This window comes from Eleginops maclovinus, chromosome 14 (genome assembly GCF_036324505.1).
Source record: "Eleginops maclovinus isolate JMC-PN-2008 ecotype Puerto Natales chromosome 14, JC_Emac_rtc_rv5, whole genome shotgun sequence".
Lineage (NCBI taxonomy): Eukaryota > Metazoa > Chordata > Actinopteri > Perciformes > Eleginopidae > Eleginops > Eleginops maclovinus.
The window spans coordinates 4,778,717-4,797,487 of NC_086362.1; the positions used below are offsets into that span (position 1 = coordinate 4,778,717).

The window sequence follows — 18,771 nt, forward strand, 5'->3', positions numbered from 1 at the left end:
TGATCTCATCAGAGCTCAACATTGCGTTTTGGGTTATTACAGACATGCTTCAGAGAGAAAGGTCACGGAACAACCTAATAGATTGCAGCAGATTGTCAGCCAATCAGATTTAAGCAGCCTTTTTTTCAGCCTTTCATAATGTTACCAAGTATATGGGCTCATATAAGGGTAAAACAGATCGAGATCTTTTGAAACATGTATACATACAGTATATAACCCTTGTAAACAATGTGAATTTGTGGAAAAATAGGAAGTCTATATAATATCTGTGTGTAAATAACATTAGGGTTTTTCTTAACGTGTAACCTCACAGTTGGGTCAATTCTGTTTTTCTTTTTTAAATTATATTATTATTAAGACTTTATTACATTTTTTTGCATCAAGATTTTACCTACACATTCACCATCTTGCATATTCAATGCAAAGTTATATCCAGGTAAACAAACTGACTCAAAGTTTTGGGGAATTCTTTTTTTTTTATTCACAAATGCTAAATCTTATTGACCCTTATGTGATCCCATACATTTCTTCATTTCCTGTCTCTGCTGTCAAGTGGTAATTTTGTATTGATACCAAAAATATAAAAAACACTGTCACATTTCAAGTGAGTTAGCTATAGCCTCCAAGTACCTAGATTGCCTTATGTATAGTTTTTAAGGCAAATCCAATACCTATTTTAAGACAAATCTAGGTCACTTTAAACAATGTACATGTTTCCTATGAATAAATCTAAGTTTTCTCACAAACCACTCATAAAGTGCTTCCACCTACTGTCTAAACCTGTATATATATTCACAACTTGTGGGCTAATCTCGTCCTTTTCTACCGGAACATTTGAACACACTCCACTAAGCCTAAAGCAAGTACACTGGTTAAGGCGTGAATGTGTATGGTGCTATGCTACACTATGCTCAATAGTGGTGTGTCCCTTAACACTAACAGCACAAAGGCTGCTGTAACTGCAAGTAAATTCACACCAAATTTACGTAAACTGCTCCTAGAAATCTCTACACCTACCATTACAAAGAGCAATGCCATCGATCGGTCGCGTTGTTGGCTGTATTTCAATACACTCATCGTTTAGATTTAACTTCAATGCAAGTGTTGAGTAACTGTGTGTATACTGTGTTTACAAATTCCCTGCATTTTCATAAATCTTGTAATCCGCACATAAAGAACATTTTAAATTCCAGGCACTCACTTTGATTGCATTAAGCACAACGTAACATTTTTAAGGAGTTGCACAAATTGCAGCAGCCAAAAAGGGATATGTACATATGTTTATAGTTCTTCCTTTTCTGTACAGTACCGACTGATACAAACATAAACTTACTCTTAAACATTATGGCTTAATGTGCACGATGTAAATAAAGAAAGTGTACAATGAAAGTGGCTAAGATCACTGGAATGGCTTTGGAAATGTTTCAACCAAGACATTTGAATAGTAACTTTGTTCTTCAAATGCAAAAGGACACATAATGGCAAACTAATACCTCAAAGAATAAACGTTTCTCTTCTTTCTAACAGTCTTCGTGTGTAAAACAAACAGGAACTGTATCGTAAGTTGGAAGTAAGTAATACATAACTCGAGTGCAGCGTAAAACGGTCGGCCCATGAACTACCCAGAGGGCTGACATCTGCAGCTGAAACACGTGGCTGTAAACAAGAATCAACTGCAACCCCAGAGATTCTAAACTTTGTCACACATCTCCACTTCCTGTCCTAACTCCGCCCGCTTCTCTAAATCTCCACCTATCACTGCAGCAGTTCACTCTTTTTTGTAGGCGTGGTCGACTCACCCTCACCAGAGTCTGACACGTTGATAGGGCTGTCCCTGGAGAAGACCTCGGTTGACTCCCTCCAAATGCAATCGGCAACAGTCTTAAAGGAATGGTTGCCACATTTTGGCCGCACCTTTTGTGAGGCATTGTTGACAATCTGTCGGCTGTTTGAGGTGGCTATCTTTATCTTGAGGGCGGCATCCACGCGATCCACTACCGTGTACGTGCCGATGCTGCCGTCCTCGAAGCCAATGATGATGTTTAGTGCTCGCTGGGAGAGTGACAGGAAGGTAGGCGTCTTGTACAGGGAGCATGTGCCGATGCTCTTACCGTCAGCAAGGCGCATCACGATCAGATTAGATACGACCCCAGCGTCATCGTCCTCATCACAGTTCCGGAAACAGATATACACTAGATAACGTCCATCTCTTGATAATTTCTGACGCCAAATTATACCAGCAGCATGGACAAGCCTCAGCTTGCCGCTGTGAAGATCCAGGACATTGATATTCTCATCGCCTTTGGAGACAATTCCTAGTTTCCCATTGGGGGAGATCTGGAAGTCCTCTAGATTTTTAAGGAAATTGGTTGGCAGCTGAACTCGCCTGCAAACGGACTCATCAGCCACACTCCAGATGATGACCGTTTCCGTCGATGTGATGAACACCACACAGTCAGGGCAGTCAGGAATGAGCTTGAAGTTGACGATGGTGATTCCATCATCGCAGACAAACTTCTTGGATACGCTGCCCGACCAAAGACTGACAGCGAGGAGCTTATTTTTGGTGGCTCCTACAAGGAAAGTGTTAGCTGTGGTGACCAGTGCATTCTGGAGGGTGACTAAAATGTTGCACACCTTGTGGCCAGTCCCAAGCCTCCAGACTCTGGATGCATTCTGCTCGCAGAGGGACACCACAAACTGGTCGTTGTGGGTGATTAACAGCTGTGATATTCTCTGTCCATTGATGCGGAACATGTTTTCTCCAGTGGCGGTTTGCCAGATGTACTGACTGGACTTGTCATCTGAAGTCACCATGAGATCTCCAGAAGAGCTTAGGACACAGTTCTCGACTATGCCCTCATGCTTAAAGACTGTCTCAATAAAGCCAGTGTTGAAGTTCCACTTGTGGACAGCTTCAGAACCGTCCATTGTAAACACATAATCCTCTCTGCCGGACAGCTGCAAGGTCTGGATCTTCTTGCCGGTTTTGTCAATATTGGACATGGCGGTGATGATATCAATGTCCCAAACAGACAACACCCCACTGCTGGCAACAGAAAGGAGCAGGTTGTGATGGGCTGATTTGATCAGTTTGACGATAGCCCCTGAGACCTCAATAAGGCTTGCCATGCACTGTCCACTGTCCCTTCTCCAGACAAAGATAGAGGAGGTGTTCTCCATGGAGGCCACAATGCTTTGTCCATTCTTGGAGAGAACAGCAGCGACAAAGCGCTCAGTGCGTTTGGCTTTGAACTTCTCTACCATTTTCCATACTTTTGTGTCCAGAACCTCAATACTTCTCGCCTTGCAAATGAGAATGGAGCGTTGGTCCTCAGATAACTCAATGCCCACCACTTCACTGTCATCCCCTCTACAATCGTAATCCTCCATGAGACGTGTGTTGGTGATATCTTTGGTGTTCCATACTGACAAACTGCCTTCATTGTCAACCATCACCATTTGGTTAAGGGTGTCCAGAACTAGAATGGACTTAACGAATCCCCCAGAAAACTCAGAGGTGACAGTGGCCAACTTGTCCCCGTTTCCCAGATGAAAGATGGATGTAGTGTTGAGGTACTGGCCACAGAAGGCATACATTCCATCTGGAGAGCACTGGACACAAGTCACCTCATACCAGCAATGGAACTGGTAGAGAGGCCAACCGTAAAGTAGATCAATAACATTGACATCTTTACTAGCCTCAAGCCAAGCCAAAGCATGATGGGTTGACAAGGTAAAACCATTGATGAAGGCCACCCCACCAGCGACGCCACTTTGCTTGGACCCCTTGATTTCAACCTCAGATAAAAGGCAGGACTTGTGATTATCATAGATGAGCAGCGTGTTTTTGGTTGTGGCCACGACCAGATACTTTTCATCAGTGGTTAGCCTGATTCCTAGCACAACAGATCTGGCTGTATCTATCTGTCTTTGAAGTTGTCTGCTCTCCACATCCCAGGTGCTGACAGACCCATCTTCGAGGGCTACAAGCACTATGTTTGGTGCTAGAGTTGGCAAGATCTCCACAATCTGCATGTAGCTAGAGCACAGAGGAAGCCTCTCTGGACTGTATGTGACGTCCATCGAGGAGTGTAGAGGCACGATGGAGCAGTACTTGGGGCCATCTTTGTCACACTCCAGGAGGAGGTGTCTGAGCTTAGGGAGGGAGGTGACAACTGGCAGAAGCCTTTGCTGCAGTTCTGCAGACAGTGATGCTGGGTTCTTTAGCACTTTTACTTTGATGCTACGGAGAGTTGTGGCCAGGAACTTCAGCTCTTTTTCTTGGGTATAGCTGTAAGCTAGGTCAATGTCTGTTAAAGCTTTGTCAAACTGGCCAATCTTGATCATTGTGTAGAGCCAGCTAAAGTTCATGATGACACCAAACATGAGGTCATCAGTGCGCCCACTCCTGGTTAGGTGGTACACCAGCTCTGTCATCTTCCTATGGTTGACAAAGAAAATGTCAGGCTCCAGAAGATTGCACTGAAACACCCAAGGCTGCTCTGGAGTCTGCCTGTCATAGGAGTACTTGTCAGATGATGTTTTCTCATGGGACTGCTGATTGTGGGGGTTTTTGTGATGAGATATATTCAGGGAAGTGAAATGGTTGTTATCGTAGGTGAAGATCTTCTTCCTGCCTCCTGACCATGCCCCCAAAAAGTACTCAGCTAGGAGGCTGTGCATTTGATGGACGTCCTCCTCGTTGCTAAGATACAGCTTCTGGGCAATGAGGTGTAGGTGTCTGTTGGCCCAAACCATCAAGGTGACGTTGCGTACCTGACGTTCCACCAGATAACCATCCAGCTCCTCTCTAAGCCTCGCAACCAAATCATAAGAGATCCTCAGGGGGTTTTTGAGGTACGTTGCCACAATGACATCGCCAAGAACGATATTATCAAGGGACAGGATATCCTCCAGCTCCACCTCAGTTAGCCCAGCCTTGGCCATGGTGATGTATCCTAATGCTCGGAAGACAAAACGTTGGCCCAACTTGTTCTCCACGGAGTAGAAGAGCTGTTCTATGCTTTCATGCACTGTGGAACATAGGGACCTGTCATCCACATCTTTGTGGGACCTCCAATGCACTACTTCTCTGTAGATGAGGTTGACAAACATTGGCAATGTACACTTGGCAAGTGCCTCATTGACATAGATTTGTTGGCCTGATGTGACCTTTCTTTTCACCCCTAGCAACTGCTGTTTTAATGTTTGGCTGCAGACCTTGCGGTCCCTCTGGACTAACTCCACATAATTCCTCTCCTCATGGACGAGCTGTCGAAGCTTCTGCAGGATTCCATGTTTATTGGGCAATGTTGAGACTACAATGCGGACTGTCCGAGGCAGAAGTATGGGAAGCCACCACAGCTTGCGGACGTCATCGCCATCCGAGATCTGCTCCAGGGCATCCAGGACAATGACCAAGGGCCTGTGAAATGTGGCTTCCCCAAGAAGGTTGATCAGGAGCTCCTTCATCTCCTGGATCTTCGTAGGCAGAAAGTGAATCAGGCAGCGGTAGTTTATTGCAATCTGTTCACAAATGCTCTGGAGGAGGCTGCGTAGGTCCATGGAGAGCTGGCTAGAGCCGACGAAACGGACAATAACCACTGGGTCGGTTTCAGGGCCCAACTCGTTCTGCAGCCATGTGTAGGCCTGAAAAACAGCAATGAGAGATGACTGTTAGAAAATGTAAAGCTTTTTGCAACACATTTGAATGGCAGTTACATAAGGTCAAAAATAAGTGTGTCAACTTTGAGTTTGTACTTGTAAGTAATGTGCTTGTGGTGTGTTTGGTCTGGTGAGAAAAACACAGTCAAACAAACAGAATCAAAGATCCACAGTGACAGCAGACAGATCCTATTCCAACAGCAACAATAATAGATTTAAATAACTAACTAAGAATATCTTTCATCACGAGTAACATTCTGTGAGTGAGCACTACTCCAATTTTGGAGGCTTCATTTGTATTATAATTTCATTCATGAATTCATTAAATGGCCCAGCTGAGATTTCTGGAGACATTTAGATGTCATTTGACATATTTAGGGCAATAGTGATGACGCCTACTCCACATTTAGCTGTGGTCATGTGTGAGAGACGGGGAGAGCTAGAAAAATAGACCCGTTATCTGTTGTATCTGTATCCCATGTTGCATGTGTTACATTTAATACAACTACAATGTACCTGCAGATTAGAAAGGCAAGAACACAGAGCTATCACATGGCAAATTCAAACATCTACACGTAGCATTTCATCTCAAACTAGCTTTGTTGAATCTGTTTACCGACAAACACCCACTACAATCAGACATAAATGAAAGTCTACAAAACTTTAATTAACCTGGCTTTATGTGCAGTAACTGCCAGACGATACCACGGGCTCTGATTTCAGCAGTCTCTCAAGGCTCATTCCTGTATCGGCAATATTATCTAACCGAGCCAAAGCAGCCATTGCACCGTAATGAACCAGTTTACTACCTACCGCTGCATGTTGAGCTGTAATACTCTATTTAACAACTAGTGTCATACATCATCCTGATTGTGTTTCTCTTATTCTGCACCTGTGTACAATTTGGCTGATGATATGAAAACCTGTTTGGCAACCTAACACACCTGTTATCTTCGCAACAAGACTCTGCTGAATCCTCAGGCTGCGGTAAACTTAAAAAATGAACGCTCCAAAAAACAAACCCCCACCATAATTCCCTTTTGAAAATCTTACATTCTTGATTGAAACCTGAAGTTTAAGGAATCAGCTTCTCAGAGAAAGTTGTGAACGCCTACTTCTTTTCTTTTAAAATGCATGCCGTCGTGTGTTTTGTTTGTGAATTTGCCTCAAAGGTTTATGGCTCATCCCAACTGACAGATACAGATCCCACACATGTTTCAGGATATTTTGACTGGATTCCTACTGTTTCTGTGCACTGGTTTGAATTGTATACCAAACAAGTGGTCAACTATCAATGGTTCATATGATATAACACACTTTGTTGCTGTCCAAACAATTCCAACAGCACAGGTCTTCTTTCAATTGAATCTAATAACCTCCATCTCTCTTTTAAACGACAAGGCCACGTAGGTTTTAGTTTTAGCTTGCTGTAAATGTTAAAGATTGATATACAGTCCAGCCGCAGACACGTGCTAAAGCTTTGATTCACATCCCGACACTTAGTTAATCTTTACCCCGTGATTCTGGAAGTATTTTATGATCTAGTTTTTTCTTTTTATGATGAAAATACAAAAAGACTGGACTTAATGTGAACTGGAAAGCCCACTCACATGCTGTATGTGTGTGAGTGTAAAATGTTTGTGTGATAAGTCAGTAGGCTAATCTGTGTGGGCAGCTATAACTAAAAGAAATATTCCATATTTTTAAGATCCGTGATCAAAATCTGTTTTACAATTGGTAGTTTGATAGAGACTACTGTACGTAATGTATGTCCTTTGATTGTTATGTGTCTACCTTCCCAAGGACTGCAGATGTGTTTGTGAGAATTACAAATGGTTGAAATGATTATTGAGATTGTTGTGCATTTCTGGGAATTTGAGGATTTAGATTTTCTGTTAACAAAAATGCGTTTCCACATGAGCACACATTTTGTTGGAGCATTTGGCTTTCACGAGAGGAAAAATATTTGGTTGCAGGATTTGCATCATTCATTTGGTATGGAAGATCACTGTCTTCTCGTTTCCTCTTTATCCTGCGCCATGCTCTCATACTCCTCCTCCTCCCTCAATTGCCACCTTTATACCTAATCTTTAATCTATGGGTGAGAGTTGAGAGTTTTTTTATTTCACTATGACGTCCCCTGGTAATCTATCGCCGAAGTTTAGGCTTTGATCCTTGTGCTATTGCTGTTATTACGTAACCACGCAGTGAACTTGGATGATAGGAATGGCGCTTACTCTAAATGAGGCCAGGAAACCAACATTTATGAGGAAACGTTTGGACAGGACGGGTAGATCTGTGGGCTGGTGCTGTGTGATCTTGGCTATGGTGTGATCTTAATGTAGCCGGGCAGCACAGATGGCACGCACAAAGCCAGAGAACACGGTTGTGCACGAACACAAGGCATTCAATTTAAGAAACAAATTGTCCACGACCTCTGTGGAAACTCTACAGATGATCAAGCCTGAAAAAAAGCAGACCTGTGCACAGATGTGTACAGCTTGTAGGACATTAAGACACATGGCAATGGGTGGTCTTTTTGGCAGACACACAGATGGTCAAGAAATCGTTTGATGAGAAGAGATGAACAGTTGCCCGCCCCCTCACACGCCGCGGCACAAAGATGGACACATGCTCACATCAGACGGACAGAAGAGCACAAGCGTGAACACACAAGAAAAAGAGGGGTGGGAAAGGCACAAAAGAAGCAGAAATAAAACCATACATATTTTTTTAATATTCTCTCTATTTTATCTCACCTGTTTGGCAACTTCAGAGAGCAGCAAAGTCTTCCCCGTGCAAGGTCCCCCGTACACCACTAGGGGGCTCGTTCTGCTCCCCTTAGACGGCATGAGATACTCTTGCACGTAATCCAACGATTCCGACTTGAACTCGTAGAGATCCGCGTAGCTTTTACAGAGCGACAGGTGCTGCAGGATCTCGTCGTACAGCGGGTCGGCCTCCGTGCCGAAGTTCTGCTGCACCGTGGCCTGAATGATATCCACCATGTCCTCGTAGAACTGTTTACACAGACCTTCTACGTAGTGGCTCTCCACTTCCTGGGAGTAACCTAGCTTCATGTCGCAGTGAGTGACCGAAGAGTAGACACGGAGGTTGGAGGCGGCGACGACGGTTGGGATAAACTCGTCCCGTACCTTCAGAAGGCGTTCGTAGGCTTCCTGGTTGCGCATGATGCGATCGGCGCTCACCACGATGTCCATGTAGCGGGTCATCTCTGGGATTTTAGCAAAGCGGTCAAAGTTGGAGATCTTGCGAATGTAGCAGACACATTTCTTGAGAAAGGCAGGGGTTTGTTTCCCAAGGGCGAAGTCTAGTTCATCCTCCAAGGCTGGAATGAAAGAAAATAAAACGCTACGTTAACTTCTCCAAACTTTCCAGCTTTGTTTCAGGATCATACTACTTTCAAAGATAAATGTCCAACAGATGTAGGGTTTAGATTCCTTTCAGGAGCAAAATCGAACAGATAAGAAGCCTTTAGCCTCCGATTAGATTCTTGAGCCTTATTTAAGAAGAAACAAAGATGATAAAATCATATAAGCTAGCGCCACTGAACTGTATCAAAGGCTCGCCAACAAAGAGCTGGCCGGCTGAAATTGTGCCAGTGTCTTTGTAGTTAAGCTCACACGGGGACTTGCTAATTAGGTGGGAGAGAGAAAAGTGTGAAAGGAAAGTTTTGTTCCTATATAGTACAATGAAGCTAGCTTAAACCCCAATTAAAGTGCTCAAAATCTGCTGTTTCCTGACACCAAATAGGGGGTTCTTTTTCATACTCAGTTACAGAACTTGCAATTAGTTATTTTTCTTCTTTATGTCCTCCATGAGAAAAAACAGCATGCTGTGCCCGCTTTCTACGAACAGGAGCAATAAAACAAGGGCTTGTCATCGGATCCTTGTAGCATATTACTTAGATCTCGCACGATGACAGCCCGAGAAAAGAACAAGAGATGTCTTGAAAGATTAATTCACTTCTGTCCAAACAGTTCAGTAATAACTGGGAGATTCCCGAATGGAGTCTTTTTCAAACAGGAGCTGATATGAAACATGTTACAACCTCAAAGGGTGAAAATATAGTGTGGAAGGAACACTTCCGACGTCACATTTACTGTTGCTGTTATGGAAGCACTGAGAATAATAGCTTTTTTTACTTTCTGTTTCCATGTTGTACCTTAAAAGGAGATTTTAGAGTATTTTTAGGAATTATGATCAACACAACATACAGCAGAGTGATTCAATAACTGGCCTGTAAATCACACATGTTGCATTATATCCTTTCAAAAGTGGTGAAGTGGTCTTCTAAAGTCACAACATCCTTCCTGTTTTTACCTGTCATTGCAAAACCTTGTTTAGATTAATTACTGAGAGGTGAACCTACAGTGCGGTCGATCAATCACTGTCATCAGCTGAGCGCAGGCTGACACTTCCTGATTGCTTCTCATCTCTCGTTACACATTTAGTGACAAGATTGCGATCTACACAACAGCCCCGCTTATTAACTTTCCAGCCTGCGCCATGTGAGCTTTTTCCTGGAGGTTAACGTTATATTTTTTGCTTATGTATGAGACTTTGTTTTTTCGGGTTAGATAGTTTGTACATTTCTCTTAACTACGTAAACCCTGTTACACATTATAACATCAGACACAATGTTTGTAAAAGGTATTTGTAATATGACTTTGTTTATCTATTAGTATTATTATCATTATGAATCAATTGACTTATTATCGTCCAGATAAATCCATTACATTTGGTCTATACATTGTTAAGAATTATGAAAATATATGTTTTGAGATGCTTATCTTGTCAAAATGTATTCTGTTTACTATCAAAGCATAACAAAACGTAGCAAATGTTTATTTTGTGAAGCTAAAACCCTGGATTTTTCGAGATTTATGACTTAAAATGGCTTTAAAAGTTGATAATTGACATTGTCGAATTTTCCAATAATTGTAGGAAAGCTACATGTACATGCGTGTCATCAAATACTAAAGGTCATCATTTATTTAAAATGCAAAAACAAAACAATTCTAAAACCAAATACAAAACCCAGAAAGATAAAAGTGAGCTTCCCATCAGAAAATATGTGACATCATAAGAAAGAGTGGTAGGGGGACTAACCAGAGCAGAGGAATTTTTTGGCCTGAGCGCTCTTCATGGTGCCCTTCTCCTGAAGCTGCAGCACCGCAGTTCGGAAGATCTTTTTGATCTCCTCCGACACATTCCTCCAGGCCTTGTCATTCTTGGTCTTGGCTGCGCTGTTTGACTCCATCTAGGCAGGACAGGGGGCAGGAAGAGGACAGACACACACTGCAGTTCAGACAGAGCGCTCTCATCATATACTGAGAGAATATGGTTTAAATACGCTGCAAACAAGGGAACATTGCTCTTGTGCTTCAGGTGAGAAACATTCATTAAGAACGAGGGCTTTATGTAGGAGCGTTTCTTCTGGTATGATGGCTTTTTGAGGGTTTCTGGTCATAGTAGGGGATTTAAGAGATTCTCCAAGTAGGAAACTTTCCTATGTTAATGTTTGTAGTACCAGAGAGTGTGTTAACGGGCTTCACTATCCTACAATCTACAGTTTTTATGGCTTATGACTCAAAGCTCAAGGCGTCGTTATCGTGCCGTTTTTTTAAACAATTGTCCCTATAAAGATAAGGAGTTGAAACTCAGAAAATAAAGACTTTTGGCCGCGTAGTTTGCACAAATATTACAACTTTTTAAAAACGTGTTGGGCGTTAAAGCGTGTTTTAAAGGGCTCGACGGCTGGCTGAGATTTAACTACTTTCCACAGAAGCTCAAAACAAAGTAGCCTTTCTTTTCTAATATGAAATGTGTGTCTCAAGGACAATTTAACTCGTGCACAAACAATCTGAAGGACAAGAATCCCTTAGCAGCACTGTCAAATCCTCTATTTATTAACATCTATGTGGGCAACACAACATATCAGGAAGCACTCACAGAGTTCTGGTAGTTCTTAAGCATTTGGGCTTTGGGTTTGAGGTAGTATGCGGGTGGCACTGAGTTTTCATCCCTGCAGTACCACTCCTCCAAGATGTGTGTGTCCATCCCCGCCTCCACAGCTGCATCCAAGATCATCTCAAACTCTGCCGACTCCACCTCCCCCGGCACTCGGATACTGCCGTACTTTTCTCCCACAAGACCCTGTAGAAGGGAAGGATGGAAAGAAAGATGGAGGACAGAGAAGGTGATGAAGAGAGAGAAAGGAAATGCGTATAATTACAATCCTTCAAACTGTTTTAGGGCTCTATTTTTTGGATCAGTGGTGCAGGGTGAATACTAGAGTCGCTGCACACAGTGCGATTTATTCGAGGCAATTTTAGAGCCACAGGGTGCACACTGGGGTGGTGTTGGGACCTCCAAAAGCCAATTTGGGATATAGCTGCCACCACAATCCCCACAGTGTTCACTATAGTTCATACTGACAGCTCTGTCTTGGATGGAGAAATGCTACACCAAAGCCACATATGTACATTTTAAAGGGGCCCTTTTATGCTCATTTTGAGATTCATATTGTTTCTCTCCTGAGACATGTCTCCATGCTTTAATGTTCAAAAAGCTCTTCTCATACTGCCTGTTCTGCAGCACCTCTTTTCACTCTTACCCTCTGTCTGAAACCAGAGCCCAGTCTGCTCTGATTGGTTAGCTGGCCGGCTCTATTGTGATTTGTCAACTGCTTAGAGATGCTTTTTAGGCAGGGGGGGTGGGGGGGGAGAGAAACTCCCTCTGGTGTTACATTTTAGCCTTTGCAGACGATTTACATGCATATAAATACACTCCAAGAAACGGAAACCCCCCAAAGCAGGATAGGGCCTCTTTAAATAAGAAAATGTTGCACCTTTTACCCAATTTAGAAACGTTCATTTTTCAAGATAGTGTTGAAAAATGAATGTGTTAGGACAACAGACTGTGGTTGTTCAATAAAAATACCATGTGTCGCCACACAGTATCGCGTACATATCGCAACATAAACGCATCTAATAACGGAAAAAAGCAAAAGAAACGCCACGAGGGTTAAAGATTGAGCAGTTTGAACCTGTGCTACAGCACTGACTCCAAAACGACACTTTTAAAACTAAATGAAGATATAAATGAGGACGTATCCGATCAACTACAAAGGCAACAAATTTACAATTCAGATCAAATATTAATGAAGATGAAGAGGAAGATTCAACTTTATTGTCATTGCACAGAGTACAAGTACTAGGACAACGAAATGTGGTCTCTGCATTTGACCCATCCTAGTGTTAGGAGCAGTGGGCTGCCATTATGTACGGCGCCCGGGGAGCAGTGTAGGTAACCAGTGTCTTGCTCAGGGACACCACGGTGGCACTTGGTCTTTCGGGGACCTTCCAGTTCCCAGGCCAAGCCCCTATGGACTTCGCCACCACCGCCCTAATGGGTTGCCATGCCAAACCCTGCTCATAATTCATTGTTTTCATTAGGAAAAAAGCTGATTTGTTCTGCTGCGGCACAGCCAATGTTTTAATGACACACTGTTATGTAAAAGACAAAGCCTTGGCCACATTTCCAAATGCTCATTCATTAGTATTATTAAGGGAATGAACAGATTTGCTTTATATATATAGAACAGATGGGACTGTTTTACATAAAAGGAAATGAGTGCATTAATTAAAGGGAAGAATGTAGATTTGTTAGAAGACTGTGAAACTTGATTGAATTGCGCTTAGTTAATGTTTTTATCGTCACTACCGCTGACAGCATCATCTCCATTGTTATACACCAAAGCCAATACCCACAACCGCTCTCCACAATCTCTTTTTTAGTCAGAAACTAGAACACTCAATACAGTGGCTGCATAATTAGGCATCATCAAATTAAATCGCGGCCTTTTCATCCCACTATTATCTCCCACTCCACATGGCATATCTACTGTAAGCTCTGATGAGTCTCCATTCTTCCCCCTTCGGCATCTACGCGCATGCTTTTTGACTGACAGCCCCTTCAATACCGTCAGAGATGATCTGGGCCATTTCCTGGCACCATCCCTGACGTGCTCAATCAGTCACATTCGAGGACAAAGGGAGCAAAAGAAAAAAGAGAATCAGTGGAAGCCCTCCGCTCCATGACCGGCTGATCTTTACTCCATGTGTCGTAATTCAGCTGAAGCCTCGGGGTGAAGACGTGGAGCGAGTGAGGGACGAGCCAAAAGACTGTGAGCTCCGCTGAGCAGGAAAACCATGTTGGTTTGCTCACGGCAATGACGCTTCAAAGCCATTCTATGTTGGACTCCTCGTTCCCTTGGCATTCGCAGTGGGAACAGATGCAGGGAACAAGCAGAATCGGACGATGGCATGTGGCACGGTTTGTAGGACTGCCTACTCTCAGAACCTACAAACGCCCATGGTGGATTCACTTCACATTCGTGGCACACATTTCAGGTTCATTTTGTGGCTGCTTTTGGATTGAGAAGATAGTTTTCATGTGGAGTATCAGTTGGTTTGGAGGAGGAGGTGTCGTTTTCAAGGTTGCATTTAGGATCCAAACCCCTCATTTGCATTATATCAAAATAACTGACCCAATTATCCAGTGCAATATGACATTAAATGTTTATATAATTGCACCAAAGGACGAAGAAATCTTATAAAATAAGATCATTAATGACTGCATATGACAGTATCTGCAGTATTAATTTAGGCTTAAAAGAAAAATGATGCTAGATGCTAATAAACAAACCCCTTGTGACAAGATTATTCATGTACATCCGATTAAACAAGAGGCCTCAAAAGAAAACAGAGCTAATTCAAGAACATGAGCTAAGAGTATCTGAAAGACAGATAATACACAAGTATTTTGGAGGAAGAAAGGAAAGGGATTCCCTCAGGTGTGTGACTCTGTTTTCTCTTCTTGTCAAAACAAAGAGTTGAATGGATAACTAGGGCAGGCGGCTCACTATCTGCAGTTGGGATTGACAGGAAAGGTCATGATCTACATTCAAGCCAACATTTGTACAGGGGCAGGTGCACAAATGAACTCATAAATGTGATGCTGAAAGAATATTTTCAGTATTGCCTTATTTTCAAGCCCTGCTTCCCTTAGCTACTACATCAAGGTTCCCATTCTGGCACTAAAGCGTTTGACAATGATAAAATGAGCAAATGTACCTTTCATGTTTGAAACAATGGGACTTGATTTCAGCAAATGAACCCAGAAGACTTCAATGACTAGTTTTAGCTTTAACTAGCTTACTTGCTATATAAGCTAACAGTCAGATAAGCCATTGTATCGAGGTAACCTAATCATGTTTTCAACTGACTAGTTTTAATGTGCTTTGCTAAGAATGATAAGGATTATTGTTAGCATCAAAGAGCTGATTTTAAGTGTTATAGTAGATAAGAAATGCAATAGGATCAGGGCTAACCAAAGTGTTTGTAAAACAATGTATCTGGGTAATATCAGCTAGTGTTAAACTTCCAAAAGGTGAACGCTGTTAAATAATATACCTAACTTGTAACGCCACACATTAAAGCTATGTAAAGCTTTTCAAGTAACACTGGGTGGATATAAACTATTCTTAGGTATTAAGCCAGAGATGCTAACGTGCCCATTTCCTGTTTCAGGGAGAGGTTAAGCAAACAGTGAATTACTGAGTGTGTTGTATAGTGCCATCGGTTCATCAGTTTTCCTCATGGGGCAACCAGCAATGTCCTGCAGTTGCAATGTAATATTTAATCTACCTATATTATAAAGGAATATAAATGCTTTTGTACACGCTCGCAAACAATCTGTGGGACCGACACCAGGGTGCCTCGCTCTGGTCCAAACAAACCTTTAGATCTCCTAAAGACCTGTGACTTGACAGATTTTCAAACCACAAGGTTGCCCCGCAGGTGACCTCACACACCCACTTTTAGATGGCTTTCTATGACTCATGGTGCTGCAGTGAGGTGTCAGTAGAGGACGAAGGCACTGAGCTAAACCACAGTAATGCAGAGAGAGACAGAGAGAGAGATATAGTGTGACTGTGTGTGTGTGTTTGTGTGTGTGTGTGTGTGTGTGTGTGTGTGTGTGTGTGTGTGTGTGTGTGTGTGAGACAGAGAAGTTGCTGACAAAGTCCCTGTCAGGTTGCCTTGCGGCATTATAGCAGGATGAATTGAGTGGCTGAGTTTGAAGATGTGGATTATGATAAAAACAACTGGTGTTCCCTAGCAAAATGACAAAATGAGGTGTTCAAAAGCTAACACACACACACACACACACACACACACACACACACACACACACACACACACACACACACACACACACACACACACACACACACACACAGCCGCAGCCTGCCGAGTAATCCACTGTCACCTCTGTCAGTTTACCAAAGCTGAACTGTAAAATATGTCCTAATATTGGTCGGGTGTTTTTAACATCTTGAAATTAGGACATCTTAAGTGGATAGCAGCGTTGCAAGTGACCAGCTTAAACTCCTCTGTGTTTACATGTCTCTTTTAAGAGGAAAAAGGGTGTTTTTAAATTACATTCTCGAAGCTGTAGGTGCAAAAACTGCAATTCCAGTTGAAGCCACCCTCCTCTGCATCCCTCCCCCTTCTGGTTTTTCATTCTTGGAAGGGGTTTAATACTCCCGCTAAGTGCACTTTATCTGATGAGCCAGTTGGGTGAGGCGACTAAGATATTGTACACAGCTACAGTACGAATCAACAAATCAATCACTCACGCAGTCAATCAATCAAAGAAACACACAGTCAACTGTTCGGATATTTGCTGTGTAAGCTTTGGCACTCATGGGAGAAATGGCTCGACAAAGAAACAGATGATCTGATCAGAGAAATGTTTAATTTCCACTGACAAACACACACACACACACACACTCACTGAGCAGCAAGCCCACCCCATGCTACATAATGATATACAGTATGCTCTAATTGTCATAGCCATAGTTTGCTTTTGCATGAAATCAATTCAGTTCACAGTCTGTACTTTTACGAAGTTATGCAATATGTGCGACGCCAATTAAAGGAAAGGACTAGCGATAAGGTTTTTCTTCCTACTGTCAGCCATAGCCCCATGTAGCTTCTTTATTTGTACTCAAGACGTATAATCTATTAAAAACGCATCACTGAGCCTCATCAGCGTGGCACCGGGTGACATGTTATGTTCAACAGGGGCACCATACAGTCCATTTTTAGTGAATCCCATATTTTCTTGCCGTAAATACTCTCAAGATTTGCCAACGTGTATGAATCCACTGCAGAAAGTAGTCCTTTTTTTTTTTTTTACTCCCGTTTGAGTAATGTTTTCTTAAATCGTCCGGGCCTGCTGTTTTGGCAAATGAATGGACCTTTTATATAAATGAAATCCCATGCTCTCAAAGATTTACATCTTCAGTCGGAGCAAATAGGATTGTGGCTGAAAGGGCTGTAAAGGAAGTCAAAAAAGGTATTAAAAGATGGGCCGAACACCATGCTGGTTTCAGTCGTTTTCACAGAACATTGACGAAGTACAACATCCTTTAAATATCAAAACGATAAAGAAAAATGTTGATCCAGGAGCGGTCAGGATATGATTTAATTTCATTGTGTCTATCAAGAGCACACTCCAAAAGTAAAAATGAGTATGCTGCAAGGATTTGCAACAAAGCTTCTGCCTGGTGAAAATACCACGGTTGAATTCTAACAATCTTTGCACAAAGTGAGGAAAATGTCCACCATCAATAAAGCGGGGAGCCTTATTGATGGTGGACATTTTCCTCGCTTTGTTCAATTATACCAGGTGTTTGCTGGATTCAAGAATCAGATAATAAATATATGTATTCAACTTTCTCTGAAGACGCCTAGGCTATCACGTTAGCATTTACATCATGCGCTCACTGGGGTAGAAAGTAAGAGCTGCTGTTTCCTTGACTATCCTCTCGCATGCTGTACACCTTCTATATGGTCAGGCGGGTGGAGGAAAAAAAAGAAGCAGAATCGGATGAGCATGCTGTTCGCCGGTACGCGTCCTTGAGGCATTTATCAAGTTTTACTGTTTTCTACACGAGGGAATTTGAGAGCGTTGGAAAGCACGACAGCGTAAAGGAGGGAAGAAGAAGAAAACCGTCATGGCTCATTGTCATGCTTAATCTCCGGGTCAATGACACCATCACCATGCCAACCCCTGCGATCGCCATGGAAACCGGCTTTATTGCATCGACAGGTTAGAGAAAAAAAGCCCCCCCTCACCCACCAGGTGTGGTGTGTGTGTGTGTGTGTGTGTGTTTAACAACCCTGCACCGCCACCTGTCTTGTGTTCAGCTTTGACCTTTAAAAAAAACCCCTTGCTGCAATTGATTCCTACTCATAAAGAAAGAGTGACATGTCCAATAAAGGCTGCTTATATAAAATCCCACTGTCTTAAGACAACTCCTGACACAAGACTGCAAATAACTGTGAGTGTTTTGATTTAACCAAAGGGCATTTCCCTGATGTCAAGTAATGAGAAAAAAAGTACCATTAAGGAAAGAACTGAGATTTAATTCCCTTTTTTTCCACTGCCTTTATTTTTTCTCTTGGAAGTCAAAAAACATGAAGGAGATACGGACGTCAGACTAGATTCTGGAGCACAGCACAGCGCTGTATGATTTGTACGGTTGCCAAAATAAGTATAAGGAGGTTTCTAGTTGTTGCACAGATCCTCAATGGCAGCGAGAAACACACCTACACCCCGCACTGTTTCCTCTGTTTCCCGGTAATCTGCCAGCTTCCATCCTCCCCGACTCTTTTCTCTTACAACGATAATCAATGTCATTTAGCTTTTTGAGGAGATTTTCATCCGTATTTGTCCCTTTTTCTCCCCACTCTTATCGGTGCACTGGGCTCTGTTGTTGTGGGTTTCTCTTTGAAGCATGCTCTTACTGCCATGTGGCTATTTGTGTATGGGTGTGTGTGTGTGTGTGTGCATGTGATAGCTGGGGGTGACACTTGGACAGGTGGGCACCTTAGTGAGTGAAGGTTATGATTATGGTGGGTGTGTAGAAACTGTGAGGGGTTGCATGTCAACAATTGAGCCAAAGAACAAAATAGAAAATGGGAAAACAGCACAGGAGAAAGTGGGATT

At 42.6% G+C, this 18,771-nt stretch overlaps 1 protein-coding gene across 1 annotated transcript in view; it reads right to left on the bottom strand.

Annotated features, from left to right (window-relative positions):
- Positions 1-313: 313 nt before the first annotated feature.
- LOC134875691 (NACHT and WD repeat domain-containing protein 2) overlaps positions 314-18,771 on the bottom strand; it is a 44,359-nt gene continuing 25,901 nt past the window's right edge. The window contains exons 5-8 of the mRNA XM_063900285.1: positions 11,644-11,847; positions 10,801-10,951; positions 8,427-9,016; positions 314-5,652 (exon numbers count right to left, since the gene is read on the bottom strand). Coding sequence (XP_063756355.1) covers positions 1,756-5,652; positions 8,427-9,016; positions 10,801-10,951; positions 11,644-11,847 — 4,842 coding nt within the window. The 3' untranslated portion in view covers positions 314-1,755. The remainder of the gene's footprint in view (positions 5,653-8,426; positions 9,017-10,800; positions 10,952-11,643; positions 11,848-18,771) is intronic.